This window comes from Neofelis nebulosa, chromosome 16 (assembly GCF_028018385.1).
Source record: "Neofelis nebulosa isolate mNeoNeb1 chromosome 16, mNeoNeb1.pri, whole genome shotgun sequence".
Classification (NCBI taxonomy): Eukaryota; Metazoa; Chordata; class Mammalia; order Carnivora; family Felidae; genus Neofelis; species Neofelis nebulosa.
Window position 1 is genome coordinate 46,022,009 of NC_080797.1, and position 21,612 is coordinate 46,043,620.

The following is a 21,612-nucleotide window of genomic DNA, read 5'->3' on the forward strand; positions in this document are numbered from 1 at the left end:
CAGGGAGCCTGCTTGAGATTATCCCTCTCTCTCTGCCCCTCCTCCACTCTCACACTCTCTCTCTCAAAAATAAATAAACATAAATAAATAAACTTAAAAAAATAAAGCTGGCTTAAAAATTAGAAAAATAAAATGACTTGTGAAGACAATGTTAACACAGAATGATACTATTGACAAATTAGCAACACAGGAAAAAACAATAATTTTTTTATTATTGTACTTAAAACGAAGACTAGAGAAAAATATATCCCAATGCCAACAATGGTTTGTTTCGTAGGATCTAAATTTTTTTTAATTTCCAAAATGTTCATAATATATGTAACTTTATAGTCAAAATAACTTTAAAGATAAGTCTATGAAAATGGAATCGCAGTTTTCAACGACCAGCGGGTTCAAGCGTCATGTGTTCGGAGGTAGATGCACCAGCTTTTGAAATGTCAGCCCTGTTGCTGGGGAGGGAAGAGATGAGCGGGGCAGAAAGGACGGTTCTCGCCATTTCTTCGCAGCGTCTCAGTCCTGTCCCACGACCCAAGTCAAACAAATGTATTAAACGCCTCAACCCCTCTGATCCGTCCCCAAAACGGCAAAGGAGGTCGCGGTGGGGCAGACAGACAGAGCACCTAGACCGCCACTGCCTGGCTCGCGGTCGGGAGGCCCAGCAGAGTGCCCGCGGGACACTAGCAGCCGCGAGCCGCTCAGGCCCCGCCCACGTCCCGCCCACGCCTCAGGGCCCGCCCAGGCCCCGGTCGGAGCCAGGTCCCACCCACTGCCGTCACGTGATGGGGCTCAGGGTTCAGCCTCGGGCTGGTGTCGCCGCGCCGTATTCGCCATGGAGCTAGTGCCGAGGACCTCTCCCGTGGTGCTGCTGCTGCTCTTGCTGCTGGGCCTGAGTACCGGTAGGTTCGGGAAGAAAGTGCACCAGAGGCCGGTGCATCCTTCTCCAGGGATGAGAGTCTGTTAGTGGGTTTGTGCTTTTTAGAGCAAATGCCTTTCCCCGTTTTTACCTTCCGTGATCAAACTGCTTTAGGACCTAGCTCTTTTTTTCTTTAAGATAAAATACTAAGTGCTTTTAATACCCCTTCCTGGCTCTGAATAGTCTGGTGCTCCTCTCTTCCCTACGCCTAGGTAGGAGCAATTGTGCAAATTACTTGAGTTGGGGAAACTGCTGGTGGGTGAGGTTACCACGATCCTAAATCCACCTCCCTTTTCCTGCCGTGATTGGCTGCTAAGTGGGATTATGAGGACTTTTTCTTTTGAGCTGAAACATGCGGTCCAAAGGACTCTGAAAAGTCCTACCTCGAATGGGACGTTTCATTGAGGTAAGGGCTTTTTCTCTCTACTTGATCCGTACAGACAGGATAAGATCTCCCTTCACTGCGATTCTTTTTGACAAAAACAAATTCGTGTTTAACAGGATGACTTGGAAATTGATTTTCAGTCTTTCAGCAAAATGTCTTGTGGTCTGAATCCAGATCTGGGAACTGGAACTGGCCGCAAACTTGCCTTGTGACTCGAGGCGGGTTGCTCCACATTCCTCCTCTTCCCTTGTGTAACTGGGGATACTCTGGCCCTTCAGCTTGGGTCTGGAAAATGTTGTCAAATAGGTTGTCCATACCCTCCCCTCCTCCCCCCCCCCCCCCCCCCAAATTTTAACAGTGCTCACTGCCAAGGAAGGGAGGAGTGCCAGCCATTAAGTCAAAAGGGACCCAGGCCGTATCTGTTACTTTCCAGGAGGTAGTGTGATCTTCTGTCACCCGTACCTCAAATCTTACAGCCACATCTATGATCTAGCCATTCTGTTCTGCCCCTCAAGCCACTTTCTGGTTTTCTTAATCAGTTACAAAACCCCTTTGTCTCCTCATCTACTCCCTTCTTTTCTTTTTGAGACCAGTTTTTGTTGTTTTCCTTGTCACAGGGGCTTGGAATTTAAGAAAAGAGGAAGTGGAAGGCAGGAAACACCCATCATCGAGGGTCACCTCTCATCATCTTTGCACATTATTGGCCTTTTTTTTTTCTCCACCCTCAGAGGGTATTTGAGAAAAACAACTGTAACTTGAGAGTTGTTACTTTAGCAAAGGTGACATAGAAAATGTGCATAACTTACTCTTTTCTGATACCTATTTTGCAGATGCTACAAAGATAACTAAGGAAAATTGGAGCTGCGGGATTGAAGGATGTACATGTATATATATGGCTTTTAATCTATGGAATATCTTTCTTTTGCTATTTGGAAAGCCAGACTGCCTTCCTGAAAAGTGATGCTGTGTGCACTCTGGCCAACAGTGCTGAGGGCCGGTCTCCAGCCTCCTTGTGGACATTGAGCACCCGCCATTATTTTGTTGTCTATCAAATAAGCAAAGATTTTTTTAGTGACCTCATATTGCTTTACTTTTCATGTATGAATATTAGTGATGTTAACCCTTTTTAAGTTTATTTATTTTGAGAGAGAGGTGGGGTGGTTGCAGGGAAGGGGTAGGGTAGAGAGAGAGGGAGAGAGAGAGGATCCCAAGCAAGCTCCAAGCTGTCAGTGTAGAGCCTGACTCCGGGCCCAAACCCGCTAACCATGAGGTGGAGCTGAAATCAAGAGTCAGAGGCTTAACCAGCTGAACTACCCAGGCGCCCCAGGATCTTCCTGTTTTCAATTTATCTACGCAATGGGGCGCCTGGGTGGCTCAGTCAGTTAAGCGTTTGTCTCTGCTTCTCAAAAAATAAAATAAAAACGTTAAAAAAAGTAAAAAAAAAAAAAAAATTGATCTACACAAGTAAAGAAAATTGCTGTTGTGCATATTTGTCACAGATCTGTCTTTGTTTGCCTTTTAATTTAATTTTATTATTATTTTTTTTTAATATTTATTTTCTTTTTGGGAGACAGACAGAGTGCAAGCAAGGGAGGGGTAGAGAGAGAGAGACAGATACAGAATCTGAAGCAGGCTCCAGGCTCTGATTTGTCAGCACACAGCCCCACATGGGGCTCGAACCCACCAAGCACGGGATCGTGACCTGGGCCGAAGTCGGACACCCAACCGACTGAGCCACCCAGGCGCCCCGATTTTATTTTTGATGTACATAAATTTTATTGTACAGAAAATGTAACAAGTTTCTGTCCTCAACTCTGTTGATTGTTTTCTTTATATCTGTGGGGTATGCCTACATCATTTCCCCATCCAGAGATCAGAAAAACATTCAATTATATTTTCATATTATTTTTAATATCAAAATTTTAGAATTGAAATACTTTATCCACTTGAAATTTATTTTGGTTTAGAGTGTTAAGTAAGGACCTACATTTGTGGGGGCACCTGGGTGGCTCAGTCAGTTAAACGTCCGACCCTTGGTTTCACTTCGGGTCATGATCTCACAGTTCTTGAATTCCAGTGCCTTGACTGGCTCTGCATGGACAGCACTGGGCCTGCTTGGGATTTTCTCTCTCCCTCTCTCTTTCTCTGCCCCTCCCCAGCTTGCTCTCTCTGTCTGTCTCTCTCTCAAAAAGTAAATAAACATAAAATTTTTTTTTAAAAAGGACTTAGATTTTTTTTTTTTCCTTCACAAAAGCTAACAGTTGCCCCAATATAATATAGTGACTCTTGGTCTCTCTAATTTGGGATACCTCTTTAATAATACATTAAATGAGATACAAAAGCTAGCATCTTGCATTTTGAGATTTTTTCCTTTTTTCCCCAAAATGTAAATCTCTCTCTCTTTTTAAAACAGAATTGTGGGGGTGCCTGGGTTGCTCAGTTGGTGAAGTGACTTCGGCTCAGGTCATGATCTCGAGGTTCATGAGTTCAAGCCCCGCATCGGGCTCTTTGCTATCAGTGCAGAGCCTGCTTGGGATTTTCTCTCTCTCTTCCCCTACCCCACTTGTGTTCTCTCTCTCTCTCTCTATCTTAAAATAAATAAAATAAAGTTAAAAAAAATAAGAAAAAACAGAATTGTAAAAGTGTTCATGCCTACTGTTAAAAATTCAAATATTACAGACGGTGTAGAGGAAAAAGTGAAAGCCCCCAATCTCCTCTGCCACTATTAAGTTTGGTTTCTTTTTTTCACAACTGAAGTGTCTTTTCCTTATCTCCCCAGTATATTAGAGTGAGTGCCTTGCCAAAAATATAAACCACATCATCTCTAGCTTAGCATGGCCATCTCTACAGCCTTGGAATTTACCTGGATGGTTGACCTTCTTCAGGAAAATCACGTTGTGCTTCTGTTTCAGGAGCAGTCATTGACTGGCCCGCAGAGGAAGGAAAGGAAGTGTGGGATTATGTGACTGTCCGCAAGGATGCCCACATGTTCTGGTGGCTCTATTATGCAACTAACCCCTGCAAGAACTTCTCAGAACTCCCTCTGGTCATGTGGCTTCAGGTAAAAGTGGCCTGGCTGCCTGGCCCGGTTTTCCCCTCTTACCACTTTGCCGGCTCGTAAAAGCTCAGGGGGGAAGGACTGATCTGGGGTGGGGGTGGGGTCCTGGCTGGGGACAGGGATTTGGTGTCCTCCTGAGGCAGGCAAAGACAATGGTATGCTAAGAGGCCAAATCAGAGAGTGAGGGGTGCTAGCCTTTGCAGAGGTCTTTTTATATTGAGCCCAGTCAAGGGACGCCTGGGTGGCTCAGTCAGTTAAGTGTCCGACTTCAGCTCAGGTCATGATCTCACGGTCCGTGAGTTCGTGCCCCATGTCAGGCTCTGTGCTGACAGCTCGGAGCCTGGAGCCTGAATTCTGTCTCCCTCTCTCTCTACCCCTCCCCCACTCATATTCTGTCTCTCCCTCTCTCTCTCAAAAATAAATAAACATTATATTGAGTCCAGTCAGTGGTAGGATGCCTTAGCAGAAGCTCCTGTAGACCCCTGTGACTAAATGCTGACAAGTGTTCGGAAAGGTTCCCGAGAAGCCCTTTCTCTCTGTCTCTTCTCCCAGTCCTTCCTAGACCCTAACTCCTTGCCCCCAGAAAAGCCCCCTTTTGAAAGGACTCAGCCTTTTGTATCTTAGAATTCAATGTTGGGTCCTATCCTCCCTGAGTGTGTTTGGGTTTTAATCTTGAGCTCTGATTGTAGGATGGAAGGCTGGGAACCGGTTGGAGGCAGCTTTGGGGGGCAGGCAGAGGATCCTCTCTTGCATTCCTAAAATATTTGCCTAGAGGTGGCCCACACCCACCTGGAAGACCAGCCTTTAGGGAGGGGTTGACGAACACAGTTTTGCTTCAGCTTCTGGAAACTGGCGGTATGGCCCAGATTGGGCTCCAGGTTGCGCACCAGTAAATAGGGTGTCAGGGTACTCCTCTCCATGGGATGCACGTGTCACTTCCTCCCAAAATGTCAGTATTCACGAGCACCCTGCTGGTGCCCTGGGCTTGGCCTCCTCAGCTAGCCCTGGCGGACTCTCCTGATGAGACAGAGTGCAGGTGAGCCCTGTGCGGGAAGGGGGCGTTATCACAACTGTCTCCTTTGAGTGCTGGAGGTGAGGCCTGGCCCGAGGGTGCAGATGTAAAAGTGTCTGAGAAGAAGATGCCACGGGTGTATCCCAGGGCCCTTCTGTCCACCCAGGGCTGCGGTAGGTAGAGATGCTGCAGGGTTCCGTTTTCTGGGCTTTGGTTTTTGTTTGTTTGTTTATTATTTTTTTTAATTAAAAAAAAATTATTTATTTTTGAGAGAGAGAGAGACAGGTAGACAGAGTGTGAGCGGGTGAGGGGCAGAGAGAGAGGGAGACTTAGAACCAGAAGCTCCAGACCCCAAGCTCTCAGCACACAGCCCAACACTGGGCTCGAACCCATGAACTGCGAGATCATGACCTGAGCCTAAGTCAGGTGCCCCACCATTAGAGCCATCCAGGCACCCCTGGGCTTTGTTTTTTAATCTGAGGGATTTTTAAGGTTTTTCAACTTTTTCTTCATCAGCAGGACTCTTACCACCGTCAAGTGAAAGCTTCTATACGGAGCCCAAGTGGAAAGCAGAAGGGCTGGAGTGTAGGCCGGGTCCTACCCTGGCCGCCTTCCCTTTGTCACATGCTCGCCCCTCAAGCACCTTCTGGGCTCTCAGGAATTTAAAAACCATTGAATTTCAGAAGTTGCAAAACCTTCCTATTGTTTTATCTGGATTAGTTGCCAACATTTTATTTTATTTTATTATTTTTATAATGTATGTTTATTTATTTATTTATTTATTTATTTATTTATTTATTTATTTTTAAGTGTTTATTTATTTTTGGGAGAGAGAGTGCAAACAGGGAGGGACAGAGAGAGGGGGAGACACAGAATCTGAAGCAGGCTCCAGGCTCTGAGCTGTCAGCACAGAGCCCGATGCGGGGCTCAAACTCACGAACCGTGAGATCATGACCTCAGCTGAAGTCAGCCACTTAACTGAGCCATCCAGGCACCCCGATGTTTATTTATTTTTGAGAGAGAGAGAGAGAGAGAGCGAGAGAGAGAGAGCATATGAGTGGGGAAAGGGCAAAGAGAGAGGGAGACACAGAATCCAAAGCAGGCTCCAGGTTCCGAGCTGTCAACGCAGACCCCAAGGCGGGGCTAGAACTCATAAGCTGTGAGATCATGACCTGAGCTGAAGTCGGATGCTCAACTGACAATGCCCCGGCACTGAGCTCTGCTCACAGTCCTGCCCTGCCATTGGCCCTGGATGCACACAGTATTGAGTCCTTCCTGCCCTGGGACTTCTACATTTACTAAATTATATCCCAGGATCCACATGATCAAACTGCCCTTCCGTCTGCGTCCCTTGTTGGTCTGCAGGGACAGAGGAGAGGTGGTGGGGTGAGGAATCACAGGGCCCCAGGTCCAGTCCTGGCAAAATGGACCCCTAATTGCCATGTCCCTTACCTGGGCCTTACTGTTCATCTTGGAGATGAGAGGGGTTGGCTAAGGTGTTTTGAAGGTCAGTGCCCAGCGTGCCCCATGGCGGGTCAGGAGTCAATCTCAGAGGATCAGAGGTAGGAAAATTCCTTTTGGGGCTCGTAAGCCAGGTGTTTTCATTTGTTTGTTTGTTTGTTTATTTATTTATTTATTTATAAGCAATCTTTACACCCAACATGGGGCTTGAACTCACAACCCCAAGGTCAAGAGTTGCATGCTCTATTGACTGAGCCAGACAGGTGTCCCTGAGTCTTTTCCCTTTAGAAAGACTTCAGCAGTTACCAGGGGCTCTGTCGGTACAGACCCCTGGTTCACCAGGTCAGCTGTGTCTTTCGTAGAATGTTGACCGAGCCAGCACTAAATCATAAATCATTTAGAGTGAATGTGGTCGTTGTTATAATGACCAAGATTTGACTAATGTTTTCTCTGGGCTTATTTTGTTGTTTATTTTCTCTTCCACAGGGTGGTCCGGGCGGTTCCAGCACTGGATTTGGAAACTTTGAGGAAATTGGGCCCCTTGACAGTGATCTCAAACCACGAAGAACTACCTGGGTACAGTGAGCATAGCCTAACTGAAACTGCCCTGTGGCCTCTCCAAGGCTGAGCCCCACCTGGCCCTACCCCATTCTGGGTGGGGTCACAGATTAAGCAATTCCGCTCCATCCTCTTCCCCAGGGGTCCTGGGCCTTGTGCACTTGTCCCTAGGCTTCCGCTCTAGCCAGCTTCTTCCATTTCTGGGGGCAGCTTGTCCATCCCCTGGCTCTCTTCCCTTCCCACGTCGGTGACCTTTCCATCCACTTGACGGCCAAAGCCTATTCCAGTAGACACCCTGGACCTTGTCATTTCCTATTTGGCCATCTCTGCAATCTGACCGCAGGATCCCACCCTCTGGCCACGACGTCCAATCCTGTCCCCTCTCCACTCTCCTACCCTGCTTCTTGACTTCATCAAGACTTCAGAGCCTTTGTCCTCTACCTTTTTGGTGTCTCTCTTGTTCTGTCTCCACCCCCTCCCTCGTTCTTGGTTTCACGTCCCGTCCTAACCCCTCTCTGCTCACCCCTGGCTCCTTCATCCTTCTCCCCGAAGAGCCAAGCCACCCCCAACCTTGGATCAGTCGCACTGTGCACCTGCTTGGCCCCTGCTTCTGGGTGCCAGACACTGGCGGGCAAAACCACAACCTGGTTGTGGGCTTTGCCTGAGCTCGTGGCCGCCCTCTGCTGTGTGCTGCTGCTCTGCTCCCTCCCTGTCTGCCCTATCTCCCTGCCTCACCAAGAGGACAGAGTCATTGCCTGTGACCGGCTTTCCCCTGTCCTCTTTACCCCTTCCTGCCCCTTACTATCCTCCTGCCCATCTCAAAATAACACGAGGCCCCTCTCTGCTGGGGTCCCTTTCTCAAAGATTCCACTTGGACAGTTAGTACCTTTCTACATCCTTATGCTGTCTGTAGGCTCTCTTTTCCCTGGGCTACAGACATGCACAGGTTTTTCCCAACCTACTACCAAGCGCCTCCAGCTACCACCTTTTCTTGAAAGAATTCTTTATACAGGCATACCTTGGAGACGTTGCGGGTTTGGTTTCCAGACCTACAGTAAAGCGGGTCAAATGAATTTTTCGATTTCCCAGGGCATAGAAAAGTAACGCTTACACTATACCATGGTCTGTTACATGTAAAACTATGTACGTTAAATTAAAAATAACTTTATTGCTAAAAACAGCTAACCATCATCTGAACTTTCAGTGAGTCCTAATCACTGGTTACAGAGCACTGTAACAAGCACAGTAATAACGAAACAGTTTGAAATATTGCAAGAATTACCAAAATGTGACACACAAACACGAAGCAAGCAGATGCTGTTGGGAAAATGGTGTCTGTAGACTTGCTCAACACAGGGCTGCCTACAGACCTTTAATTTGTTAAAGAAAAAAATGCAGTAAAACAAGGTGTGCCTGTATTTACTGCTGTCTAGTCTTTACCTCCTATTTTAAAAAAAAATTTTTTTTAATGTTTATTTATTTTTGAGAGAGAGAGAGAGAGAGAGAGAGAGAGACAGAGCACAAGCAGGGGAGGGGCAGAGAGCGACAGAGACACAGAATCCAAAGCAAGCTCCAGGCTCTAAGCTGTCAGCACAGAGCCCTGTGTGGGCCTCGAACCCACAGACCGCGAGATCATGACCTGAGCTGAAGTCGAATGTTTAGCCGACTGAGTCACCCAGTGGCCCCTGGTCTTTACCTCCTATTTATGCCCTAGCCCAGAGCTTTCTCACCTGGGGGCTGGGTGCTGGGGCAGGAGAGAGTACTTACTAGGGAACCCAGTGCACATTAGCTCTAGGATGCAGTACACTTATCTCTGTGGCCGTGACAAGGTTGGGAAGCACCGGCCTGACCCGCTGTAGTCTCTCCCCAGAGCTCTGCTGGAGCTGTTGTCCCCAAGGGTGTGCTGGCTTCCTAGTTCCAGAGTCCCGTTAGATCCTTCATGGGATTCTTTTCATTGAATTTCTTTGCCACACTGTTGGCCATTCCCATGTCTTAGATATTGTTGTTTCCTGTACCCTGTCCTAGGTAACATTCTCTTCTATGTGTTCTTTGGGCGGCCTTGTCCTCTCAAACTGCTTTAATGACACATAGAAGGTGATGCCCCCAAGTCAGCATCTCTGGCTCAGAACTTTTTGCCCAAGAACTATTTCTCCATTTGCCTCTGAGATGCCTCCTTGTGGATGTCTCTCGTACGTGCCCGGTTCGACATACCCCAGGCCATATTCATTATTACACAAGACCCTCTATCTATCCACAAAACCAGCCAACTCTCATGTGTCCCTTGTGGTAAATGGTACCACCATCCAATCATGCCTGAGGCAGAAACCAGAGAGCCATCTCATCTTCCCCTGCCCCTCCCTCTCCCACCCCCCCCCTCATCCAATCAGTTTTACCTAAAAATGAATTTTTTAAAGTATAGCTTTATTGAAATACAACTCACATACGATATAATTCACCCATTTAAAGTATACAATTCAATGGCTTTTCGTATATTCAGAGTTTTACAACCATTACCACACTCAATTTCAGACCATTTTCACTAGCCTCCCATCCCAGAAAACCTCATACCCCTTAGCTGTTAACCACCCATCTCTCCTTAGGCAACTTGCCACAAATCAACTTTGTCTCTGTAGACTCGCCTGCATTAGCCGTTTTGTAACAATGGCATCATACAGAATGTGGCCTTGGGCGTGTGGCTTCTTTCACTTAGCATAACATTTACAAGGTTCATCCATGTATGATATACCACTACTTCCCTTTTTGAAGGCTGAATACTAGTCCACCGTATGGATATACCACATTCTGTTTGTTCATCTGGTGACGGACACTTGGGTTGTTTCTACCTGTTAGCGCTCGTGAATAGTGCAGGGAACACTGGTGTACAAACATTTGTTTTGAGTTCCTGTTTTCAGTTTCCGAGTGGAATTGCTGGGTCACGTGGTGACTCTGTGTTGAATACCCGAGTGCTGTTAATATCCTTCATCCCTTTTCCATCCTCTCTAGGGGCTGCTTTCAGAGTGCCTCTCCAATGCAAATCACTCCTTAGTTTAATGTCTTTTAGTTCCCAGAAGACCGGATCCAGATTCCTGGGCATGACCTGGTCTCTGCCCACCTCCTGCCACATTTCCAACATCCGAGCAAGTACACTCTACCGTCAGGCCCCGGCCCGGGCAGTTTCTTGATTTGGACTTCATTCCTTTGGCCACTCATTCACACCTAGCTTACCATACTCACATCGAGATTCTGTAACTCCAAGCCTCTTTGGAAGAGGTATTAGGATAGATTCTGTACTTGTAGTGCACCGGGAGGCCAGGCCGGTGTGGAAATTGGATTCACCTTAAAGAAAACTGATATGTGGTATTCAGACCTTGGACGTACCCTCACTGCTTCCAGCTGTTGCTTGGACCGCATGGTTCTACCAGAGCTAACGTATTACATTTAGGACCCTGTATTGTGTGAAAACTGACCGCTTATGTGTTTTGATCCCCGTGTATGTTAACCTTTCCTTCTTGCCTCTCCTTTTCTTCGCCTTAGTAGCCTATGTTTATAATTTTTTGAAATCCCTTTTAGCGGTAGGCTTGTAAGCACACTGATATCCTCGCGTGTGGGTTTTGTTGAGCTCATAGAAGAGAGTGGAAAGACAGTTGGTGACTGACCGATGGTGCCACTTGACTTTCCTGTGTGACGTGTAGCTCCAGTCGGCCAGTCTCCTATTTGTGGATAACCCTGTGGGCACTGGGTTCAGTTACGTGAACAAGAGTGACGCGTATGCCAAAGACCTCGCCATGGTGGTGTCAGACATGATGATTCTCCTAAAGACCTTCTTCGATTGCCACAAAGAATTCCAGGTAAGCTGTAACTCGGGGTCAGCTAAGCAAAGCGCTCACAGTCCCACTGTTACATCCATCCTAATAAACTTAAATTCCCCCAAGAGTTCAATGTCCAGCTGTTATCAGAGACAACCCTTCTGCACCCGAGATCAGGTTGTGGCCTTCTGTTTCTGTCATCTCTCAAGGTGGTTTTAAGCTTGAAAGAATGACCTTGGAGCCTGGTACTCTAACCAGATAAGGGGGGGAAAGACCAATAAAAGCAGATTTTTGTCTGGCCGTTACATGCAATAGAAATCTGAAATTAATTTATGTAAAAAAAAATGCACTCGGGATATTTAATTCTGTGTAAATTCCTTTTCTTGCTAGACGATTCCGTTCTACATTTTCTCGGAGTCCTATGGAGGCAAAATGGCCGCTGGCATTGGTCTAGAACTTTATAAGGTAACAGGAAAGATGTCTTTCTTGTTTTCGTTTCAGATAAACTGATTCTGTTCCTTTTTATATCAGCTGATATTGAATATACTATGAATAGGACCTTGTGGTACCTTGTACATGCAGAGTAAGGTTAAATCTCTAATAATAGCCATGAAAAGTTTCAAAGAACACAGTGAAGGTTGCCCTAACGGATATGAAATGAGTTATAAGAAAGCTATAGTGGGTAAAACAGTAAAACAATGTGGTACTAGCTTAGCAGCAGACTTCAATGCAGCAGGGTGAAGAACCTGGAAACAGATTTTACATACACTTCTGTGTGTATGTAAGTAACATGTATGTGTCATGGATATGATCATGTGGCAGAATCATACCAAATGATAACATGGCATTTCAAATCATTGGGCAACAGACAATATTCAATGAATGGCACAGAAACGAATGGCTCTCACTTTGAAAACCAGTAACATTGAATTTCTTCTTCCATAAAACGTCAGTTGTAGATAGATTAAAAAATCAAAACATAAAGAAATCTAGGGGCACCTGGATGGCTCACTTGGTTAAGCATCTGATGCTTAGTGGGCTCAGGTCTGTGATCTTGTGGTTCACAGTATCAAGCCCCACATCAGGCTCTGCGCTAACTGTGGACCCTGCTTGGGATTCTCTCTCTCTCTCTCTCTCTCTCCCTCTCTCTCCCCCTCTCCCTCTCTGTCTCTCTCCCTCTCTCCCTTTCTCCCTCTCTCCCTCCCTCACTCCCTCTCTCCCTCTCCCTCTCTCCCTCTCTCTTCCCCTCCCTCCCTCTCTCTCCTTCTGCCCCTCTCCCCTGTGCACACTCTCTTTCTGTCTCAAAAAAAAAAATCTATGTATATAATAGGAAAGGTATTCTTATTGATACTCCATAAAAAAAGAGAATATTCTAAGAAAGACAATATTCTTTGCGAATTGGCAAAGAATACAAACAAGCAATTTATAGAAGAAATGCAAACAGCCTGTGAACATATGGAAAATGCTCAACTTTTATTAGTAGCTGAATCTGTGGGATTTACAAATATTTAAAAGATTGGTGATACCCAGTTTTGGTTAAGAAGTCAGGGAAATGAATAAAACATTTTAAAATGGTAAATCATTTATTTATTTATTTATTTTTTATTAAGAAAAAATTTTTTTAATGTTTTTTTTATTTTTGAGAGGAAGAGACAGAGTGTGAGCAGGGGAGGGGCAGAGAGAGGGAGACAGAATCTGAAGCAGGCTCGAGGCTCTGAGCTCTAAGCTGTCAGCACAGATTCTGATGCGGGGCTCGAACCCATGAGCCGTGAGATTATGACCTGAACCGAAGTTAGATGCCCATCTGACTGAGGCACCCAGACTCCCCAGTGGTAAATCACTGGCAGTATCTGTCAACTTTTAAAGTCTATATGCCCTTTGACCAGTAATTTCAGTTCCGGGAATCTGTCCTGTGGGAATTCTTAACACATGTTTGTGTGTTGAGAATGTTTAATACACTATTGCTTACAATGTCTGTCAACTGAAAACAAAGTCAGTGGCTATCTGTAGAGGATTACTTAAACAAAATAGATGTATCCTTCCGTGATGGGGCAACCATCATAAAGAATGCATGCATCTCTATATACGTGTGTGTGTGTGTGTGTGTGTGTGTGTGTGTGTAAAAGCTCGTGAAAGCAAAGAAAGGGCTGAGAAGCATATGTAACATCTTAACTGTGGTGAACTGGTGAGCTGAGGGGGTGCATGTGGGACAGAGGGGAAAGTTTTTCCACATTTTCTCCTGTCTCCTGTGGTGTTTAAGTTTGTTTACAGTGAGCTTGTATGAGCTTCTTTTTTTTTTTTTTTTTAACGTTTATTTATTTTTTGAGAAAGAGAGCACACGCATGCATGTACAAGTTGGGAAGGAGCAGAGAGACGGGGACATAAGATTTGAAGCAGGCTCTGCACTCACAGCAGAGAGCCCAATGCAGGGCTCGAACTCACGAACCAAGAGATCATGACCTGAGCCAAAGTCGGGCGCTCAACCGACTGAGCCACCCAGGCCCTGCCACCACCTGATTTTATATGACCTGTGAGCTAAGAAGGGCTTTTACATTTTCTTTTTTTTTTTTTTTTTTTTAAATTTTTTTTTTTTTTCAACGTTTTTTATTTTTTTCATTTTTGGGACAGAGAGACAGAGCATGAACGGGGGAGGGGCAGAGAGAGGGAGACACAGAATCGGAAACAGGCTCCAGGCTCCGAGCCATCAGCCCAGAGCCTGACGCGGGGCTCGAACTCACGGACCGCGAGATCGTGACCTGGCTGAAGTCGGACGCTTAACCGACTGCGCCACCCAGGCGCCCCGGGCTTTTACATTTTCAAGTGGTGGTGGTGCAATGGCAGGGTTTAAAAGCAAAGTAATATTTCATGATGTGTGAAAATTACATGAAACTCAAATTTCAATGCCCACAAATAAAGTTTTATTAGAATTGTTCATTTGTTTACATATTACCTGTAGCTGCTCTAGTGATACAGTGGTAGAACTGAGTAATTGCAACACAGGCTGTTTAGTCTACAAACCCTATAATATTTTAAATTCTGGCCCTTTCTAGAAAAAATTGCCACTCTCTGATATACGTGATGTGTACTTCACTTTTAAAAAATATTTTATTTATTTATTTACTTATGTATTTATTTGAGAGACATAGCGTGAGTGGGTGAAGGACAGAGGGAGAGGGAGAGAGAAAATCTTAAGCAGGCTCCACGCTCAGCACAGAGCCCCCTGCAGGGCTCAATCCCATGACCCTGGGATTGTGACCTGAGTCGAAATTAAGAGTCGGATGCTTCTCCCTCTCTCTCTGCCTCTCCCCTGCTCATGTTCTGTCTCTCTTTCTCTGTCAAAAATAAATAAACATTAAAAAAAATTTAAAAAAACAAAAAAGGGGGGCACCTGGGTGGCTCAGTCGTTTGAGTGACCAACTTCGGCTCAGGTCATGATCTCACAGTCTGTGAGTTCAAGCCCCGCGTCAGGCTCTGTGGTGACAGCTCAGAGCCTGGAGCCTGTTTTGGATTCTGTGTCTCCCTCTCTCTCTGCCTCTCCCCTGCTCATGTTCTGTCTCTCTCTCTCTGTCAAAAATAAATAAACATTTAAAAAAATTTTATTTTTAAATAAAAAAAAAAAAAAGTCGGATGCTTAACCAACTGAGCCACCCAAGCACCCCTGTGCACCTCATTTTGCTTTAACTCAGAAAGGACATAATATCTAGATCTAGTCTGATTTTTCCACTGGACTCTTTCACCTTCCGCCTGCATAGAAAGTTACCTGAGTGGTGTTATCTTCACACTATATGGATGTCTAATTCTTCATCCATCTTTCACCTAATAATTTTACATCAATTTTTGATTCTCATGTGAGTTAGTAATATCGTTAGGAGTTACAAAATGATGGTTTTCTCCTCCTGTCTTTTTGTTCACATCCATTAGCTGGTATTCTATAAACTGGAACTTTCCCCCATCACCTGGGCTATTTAGGTGACTTATGAAGTAAATTCCTTATGGAAAACCAGATAAATGCATAATTCTTTCTCTGTAATTACTAACATTCAAAGTCAGGATGGTCACTGTGTTCTTATTTTAGATCTCTGAATAGTTTGTGCATGCACATAATTCAAAATTCAAAACATGTAAAAGATACTGGAAAAAACCTCACCCTTGCCTCCCCCTCTCCCCTAAAGCAGCCTCTGTTATTAGTAGCTTCTGTAGCTTTCCAGAGGTATTCTGTGCCTACGTAAGCTAATTCACATACAGTTAACCCTGAACAACATGGGGGTCAGGAGCCATCACCTGCTCATTCAAAAATCCACATACAACTTTGTTTGCTTGTTTGTTTTTCACATATACCTTTTTATTTTTTTTATTTAAAAATTTTTTTTAATGTTTATTTATTTTTGGGGGGGCAGGCAGAGAGAGGGAGACACAGTCTGAAGCAGGCTCCAGGCTCTGAGTTGTTAGCACAGAGCCCGATGTGGGGCTTGAAACCACGAACTGTGAGGTCATGACCTGTGTCAAAGTAAGATGCTTAACCGGTTGAGCCACCCAGGCGCCCCCACATACAACTTTTTTAAGCAAAAAAAGTTTTTTTGTTTGAGACAATGTTATATTAGTTTCAGATGTGCAACATAGTGATTCAGTTTCTCTATAGAAGTAAGTCATGCAATGGAAAATCCACATATAACTTTTGGCTGTCTATAAACTTAACTACCCACAGCCTACTATTGACCACAAGCCTGACTGAGAACCTCAACAGTTGATTCACATCGTTCATATATTACGTGTATTCTATACTATATTCTTACAATAAAGTAAGCTAGGAAAGAAACTGCTACTAAGAAATCGTAAGGAAGAGAAAATACATTTATAGTACTTTATTGTAGTTGTTGGGAAAAACCTGCATATGAGTGGACTGGTGCAGTTCAAACCTATTATCAAGGGTCCACTGTATATTCTTTTTTCTCATTTTTATACAAATGATAGTATAGTCCTGAGGCATCCATCCCACCCTCAAGGATCTCCTGAGGAGGCCTGCCACCCCTGCAGTGACTCCCCTGTGGTCAGTGATTGTTGTCCCCAAGCCTCCCACCCCCCCACCCCCATCACCTTGTGAGGAATCACAGACCTTGGGGAAAGGGTACTAGTGACCATCTGAAAGAAAATAGGGCTGTACCAGACCCCACGCACATCCTGCCAACACTCTTTCAACAACAGTAGAGGGGGGCGCCTGGGTGGCTCAGTCGGTTGAACATCCAACTCTAGATTTCGGCTCAGGTCATGATCTCATGGTTCGTGGGTTCGAGCCTCACATCGGGCTCTGCACTGACAGTGTGGGGCCTGCTTGTGCTCTCTCAAAAATAAATAAATACATATTAAGAAAAAAATCTTAAAAAAAAAACAACAACCGGTAGAGAGATGCCCAAACAGTTCTTCCTCACTTTGCATATGGCAGCAGGAAAGAGTTACCCTCGCTCTCTAGTGGGTATCTGAGGTCTTTGGATACCCAAGGGATCTTGGAAAGGATGGGCAAAAGTTTTCTGTGCTTGGCAAAGGTGGTGCATAAAGGCTTGGCCCCCTCCTACTGAGGAAGGGATGGAGGTCATTGGGTTCCCTTGGCAAGGATGTTGACTTCTCTTCTCTCAGGCTGTTCAGCAAGGGACCATCCAGTGCAACTTTGCTGGCGTTGCTTTGGGTGACTCATGGATCTCCCCTATAAGTAAGTACGGAATTTTCATTTCTTCTTTCCCATTCTCTATTCTTCCCTGGGACTTTGGGCTGTGTTGTGCAGATCAGGGAACAAGGCAACAGAATTTTCTGGGTCATTAGAGATGTCAACCCAGAAAGTATTTGCTCCAGGAGTGTCTGAGAAGTTTGAGGATGAGAACTCATTTACTGAGCTCCTACCATGGACCTCTGCCGGCCACACTGAATTCTCTTATTTGACTCTTACAACAAAAGAATCAAATTTTACAGCTGAAGACCTTCTAAACACTCAGAGAGGAGATGGAATTTGCTCTCTGACACACAGCGTGAGTGGCCTGACCGGGATGCACAGCCAATTCTGTTGGTCATTTGTTCCCCACCACTAGCATGAGGGTTTGGGGTGAAATTCCTGTGTGTTGCTCATATTGGTGGTGAGACAGAGTTTCCATCAGGTCCTGTAGCTCAGGTATGTAGTTTCATAACCTGAGTGTCCTCTTCGGGAGTACAGATAAGAGTTGTTTATGATGCAGACATCTGGGGTGTGGCTTCCGACATCTGAAATAGTCACCTTGGTGGGGTTCACTCTAACACAGGATTTCTAAATCTCAGGGCTACTGACATTTTAAGCCACGTATTTCTTTGTTGTGGGGGCTGTCCTGTGCATTGTTGGATGTTAGCATCTCTACCTGTTAGATGCCAGTCTACCCACCCCAGTGTGATGCACAAAAACACCTCCAGATGTCCCTGGTTGAGAACTACTCTAACCTAACAAAAGGTAACTTCACAGGCAAGACCAAACCACAAAGTTAGAAATTAGAAGAGAAGTTACCCTCTGGAGGAGGGAAGGGAATAAGCTGGAAAGGGACACTAAGGAACTTTCTAGGCTGCCTGTGTTCTATGTCTTCAGGCGGTGGTTGTTACATGGGTGTTTGCATTTACCAAAATTTCTGGGTTTTGTTTTAAGTAGGCTCCACACTCAGCATGGAACCCAGTGTGGAGCTTGAACCCACGACCCTGAGCTCAAGAACTGAGCTGAGATCAAGAGTCTGACGCTTACCCAAATGAGTCACCCAGGTGTCCCGCGTTTATCAAAACTTCTAAATTTACATTTATGATTTCTGATGTGTGATTATGCCTCAGTTTTTAAAAATAGTAATTTGTATAGGGACCTGGGTGGCTCAGTCAGCTAAGTGTCCAACTTCGGCTCGGTTCATGATCTCATGGTTCCTGAGTTCGAGCCCTGCGTTGGGCTCTGTGCTGACAGCTCAGAGCCTGGAGCCTGCTTCAGATTCTGTGTCTCCCTCACTCTCTGTCCATCCTCCGCTCGTGCTCTGTCTCTCCAAATAAATAAATAAACGTTAAAAAAAAATAGTAATTTATAAAAAGTAACATTTTTTTCCCTGAAAGGTAGGGATGTGGTTTGTCACAGAGCTGTGTCCCTAATGGATTCGAGATATTCTGATACTACTTGGAATGGCATTTTTTGCCTTTATTCTTGGCATTACCTAGGACTGAAATGGAGCTCTTGAGTTAGCATCAGGAGAAGGGCTGCTATTTGTTTTTCCTTCCTGGGTGGACCTTGTAGGACATCATGAAACTGCAGAAGCCTTGATCAGAGACATGAAGCTCACCATCTCACTTAGAATCACACGCTGCTTTCTGCGGTCTCATCATTTTCCTAACAGCGCTCAACACTTGAATGTGTTATGCAAACACATACGACAGCTCCATGGATGGATGCTGTTATTATCACAGTTTTGGAGATGATGAAACTGAGATTCAGAGAGGTTAAGCAATTTTTGTAAAGTCACACAGCTGGAGTCAGTATTCACCTCTAGGCAGCAGGCTCCAGAATCTATGCACTCACCTATTTACACAAGACCAGGAAGTTTAGTCTCATGGCTTCGCAAGTGCTATTCATCCTGTCCACAATCTACCTTTTTTCACCTTGCTGTGACCAGCTTCCCCTTAGAAATCTTCTTGCCAGGGACTCCTGGGTAGCTTAGTCGGTTAAGTGTCTGACTTAGGCTCAGGTCATGATCTCACAATTTGTGAGCTCGAGCCTAGCATCGAGCTCTCTGTGCTCAGCACAGAACCCGCTTTGGATCCTCTGTCTCCCTCTCTCTCTACCCCTTCCCCACTGGTTCTTTCTCTCTCTCTCAAAATAAGAAAGAAAGAAAAAAAGTGAAGAAAGAAAGAAAGGAGGGAGGGAGGGAAGGAAGGAAGGAAGAAACCTTCCTGCCCAGATCCCTCCTTTCAGACTTTCAGATCCACTTAAGTTCCACCCTTCCATCCCAGGAGTACTCCTTTTTTTTTTAAACAATGTTTATTTATTTATTTGGAGAGAGAGAGAGGAAAACAGAATCCCAAGCAAGTTCTGCACTGTCAGCGCAGAGCTGGACACAGGGGCTCAATCTCATGAACCCTGAGATTATGACCTGAGCCAAAATTAAGAGTCGGACATTTAGCTGAGTGAGCCATCCAGGTGTCCCAGACGTTACTCCTTTTTTGAGAGAAAAATACGGCTAATTTGCATGCACAGTTATGAACTCTTTGCTAGGTAGTAGGTGCAAAGTTTTAGGAAAGATGCACAGACGTGTTCTGTGTCTTCAAGACCTACACAGTTCAAGATGGTAGCCATAGCCGTGTGCAACTAAATTTAAATTAATTAAAGTACAATAAAAATTTTAATCTTTCAGTTGCACCATCCACATTTCAAGTGTTCCAGTCGCCACACGTGGCTATTGACTTGTTTGGGACCACATAGATACGGAATATTTCCATCATTGCAGAAAGTCCTGTTGGACATCAGAGGTTGGCAAACTACAGCCTACAAGTTGAGCCTGTGCTGCCACCCATAAGTTTTTTATTGGGACACGGTCACGCCCATTGATTGACATGTTGTCTGTGGCTGCTCGGAGGATGCCACAACAGAGTGGAGTGGTTGCAACAGAGGTCAGCTGGCCTGCAGAGCAAAAAAAATGTTTACTGGTTGTTCTTTACAGAAAAATTTTGTCAGTCCCTGGACTAGATCAAGCAGGGAATGGGACACGTTGGAGAATTGCAGACGATTCTGTATGTGAGGAAACTTAAGGCACACGCTTGATAGTTAAGCAGGGGAGGTGGATGATGGCTAGGTCCCGGAGGGCCTGGTGTGCCCGCGTTTCCCAGGGTGTGCTCTGAAGGATACAAGTCCTATGAGGTATCACCGTGAGGTGCCACACGGAGGGCTCCAGAGTCAAATAAGTTTTGGAGGTGCTAAATACTGACTCCACCTCTTCAAGGTTTCATAGGCGTGTTAGAGACTCTGAGAAGTCCTGCAGGGAAAAAAAAATTTTTTTTCTGTTTTGCATAGCCTTAAAGATACTTAACTGAAGAAGCACTTTTTCTTCTCTAATACCTAGAGTAAAATCCTGCAGAACTGAGGTTACTTGAAGCATACTTTGAGATGCTTAGCCTTAGGAACTATTGAAGGTTCTTAAGCAAAGGAATGACACATTCAAATGTGCAAGTTGTGGTCCTTGGTACTTTGTTGGGACATGTCAGTGGTACAAGCCTTACCTATAGATCTGGGAATTGGGAATCATCCAAACTAAGCCCAACTGTTCTCTTTGAGGGCAGGCGTTGTTTTACTCATTTGTTGTTGTTTTTTAATTATTTTATTTTATTTATTTACTTTTCTTTTGTGGGGGGCAAATGAGTGAGGGGCAGAGAGAGAGAGAAGTGGGGCTCACCTGGGGCTCATGTTTTTACCCAAAGCGGGTCTGGAGCTCTCCCAAAGCGGGGCTCGTGCACATCCGACGTGGGGCTCACGCTCACCAGCTGTGAGATCATGACCTGAGCCGAAGTCAGATGCATAATGACTGAGCCATCCAGGCACCCTTTTATTTTATTTTATTTTATTTTATTTTATTTTAAATTTATTGTTTGCATCCAAGTTAGTTAGCATATGGTGCAACAATGATTTCAGGAGTAGATTCCTTAAGCCCCTTACCCATTTAGCCTATCCCCCTTCTGCAACCCTTCCAGCAACCCTCTTTTTGTTTTCTATATTTAAGAGTCTCTTATGTTTTATCCCTCTCCCTGTTTTTATATTATTTTTGCTTCCCTTCCCTTACGTTCATCTGTTTTGCATCTTAAATTCCTCATATGAGTGAAGTCATGTGATATTTCACTTAGCATAATACCCTCCAGTTCCTTCCACGTAGTTGCAAATGGCAAGATTTCATTCTTTTGGCTTGCCAAGTAATACTTCATCGTATACATATATGTGTATGTGTATGTGTGTGTATATTATATGTGTGTCTATATATAGACACACATATAATATACACACACATATACATGCACCACATCTTCTTTATCCATTTATCAGTCGATGGACATTTGGGCTCTTTCTATATTTTGGCTATTGTCGCTAGCGCTGCTATAAGCATTGGGGTGCATGTGCCCCTTCGAAACAGCACACCTGTATCCCTTGGATAAATACCTAGTAGTGCAATTGCTGGGTCATAGGGTAGTTCTATTTTTAGTTTTTTGAGGAACCTCTATACTGTTTTCCAGAGTGGCTGCGCCAGTTTTCATTCCCACCAGCAGTACAAAAGAGATCCTCTTTCTCCGCATCCTCGCCAACCTCTGTTGTTGCCTGAGTTGTTAATTTTAGCCATTCTGACAGGTGTGAGGTGGTATCTCATTGTGGTTTTAATTTGTATTTCCCTGATGATGAGT

At 44.9% G+C, this 21,612-nt stretch overlaps 1 protein-coding gene across 1 annotated transcript in view; it reads left to right on the forward strand.

Moving 5' to 3' along the window:
* The first annotated feature begins 764 nt into the window (after positions 1-764).
* SCPEP1 (serine carboxypeptidase 1) overlaps positions 765-21,612 on the forward strand; it is a 30,904-nt gene continuing 10,056 nt past the window's right edge. The window contains exons 1-6 of the mRNA XM_058705497.1: positions 765-896; positions 4,211-4,359; positions 7,316-7,405; positions 11,080-11,235; positions 11,584-11,658; positions 16,825-16,897. Coding sequence (XP_058561480.1) covers positions 830-896; positions 4,211-4,359; positions 7,316-7,405; positions 11,080-11,235; positions 11,584-11,658; positions 16,825-16,897 — 610 coding nt within the window. The 5' untranslated portion in view covers positions 765-829. The remainder of the gene's footprint in view (positions 897-4,210; positions 4,360-7,315; positions 7,406-11,079; positions 11,236-11,583; positions 11,659-16,824; positions 16,898-21,612) is intronic.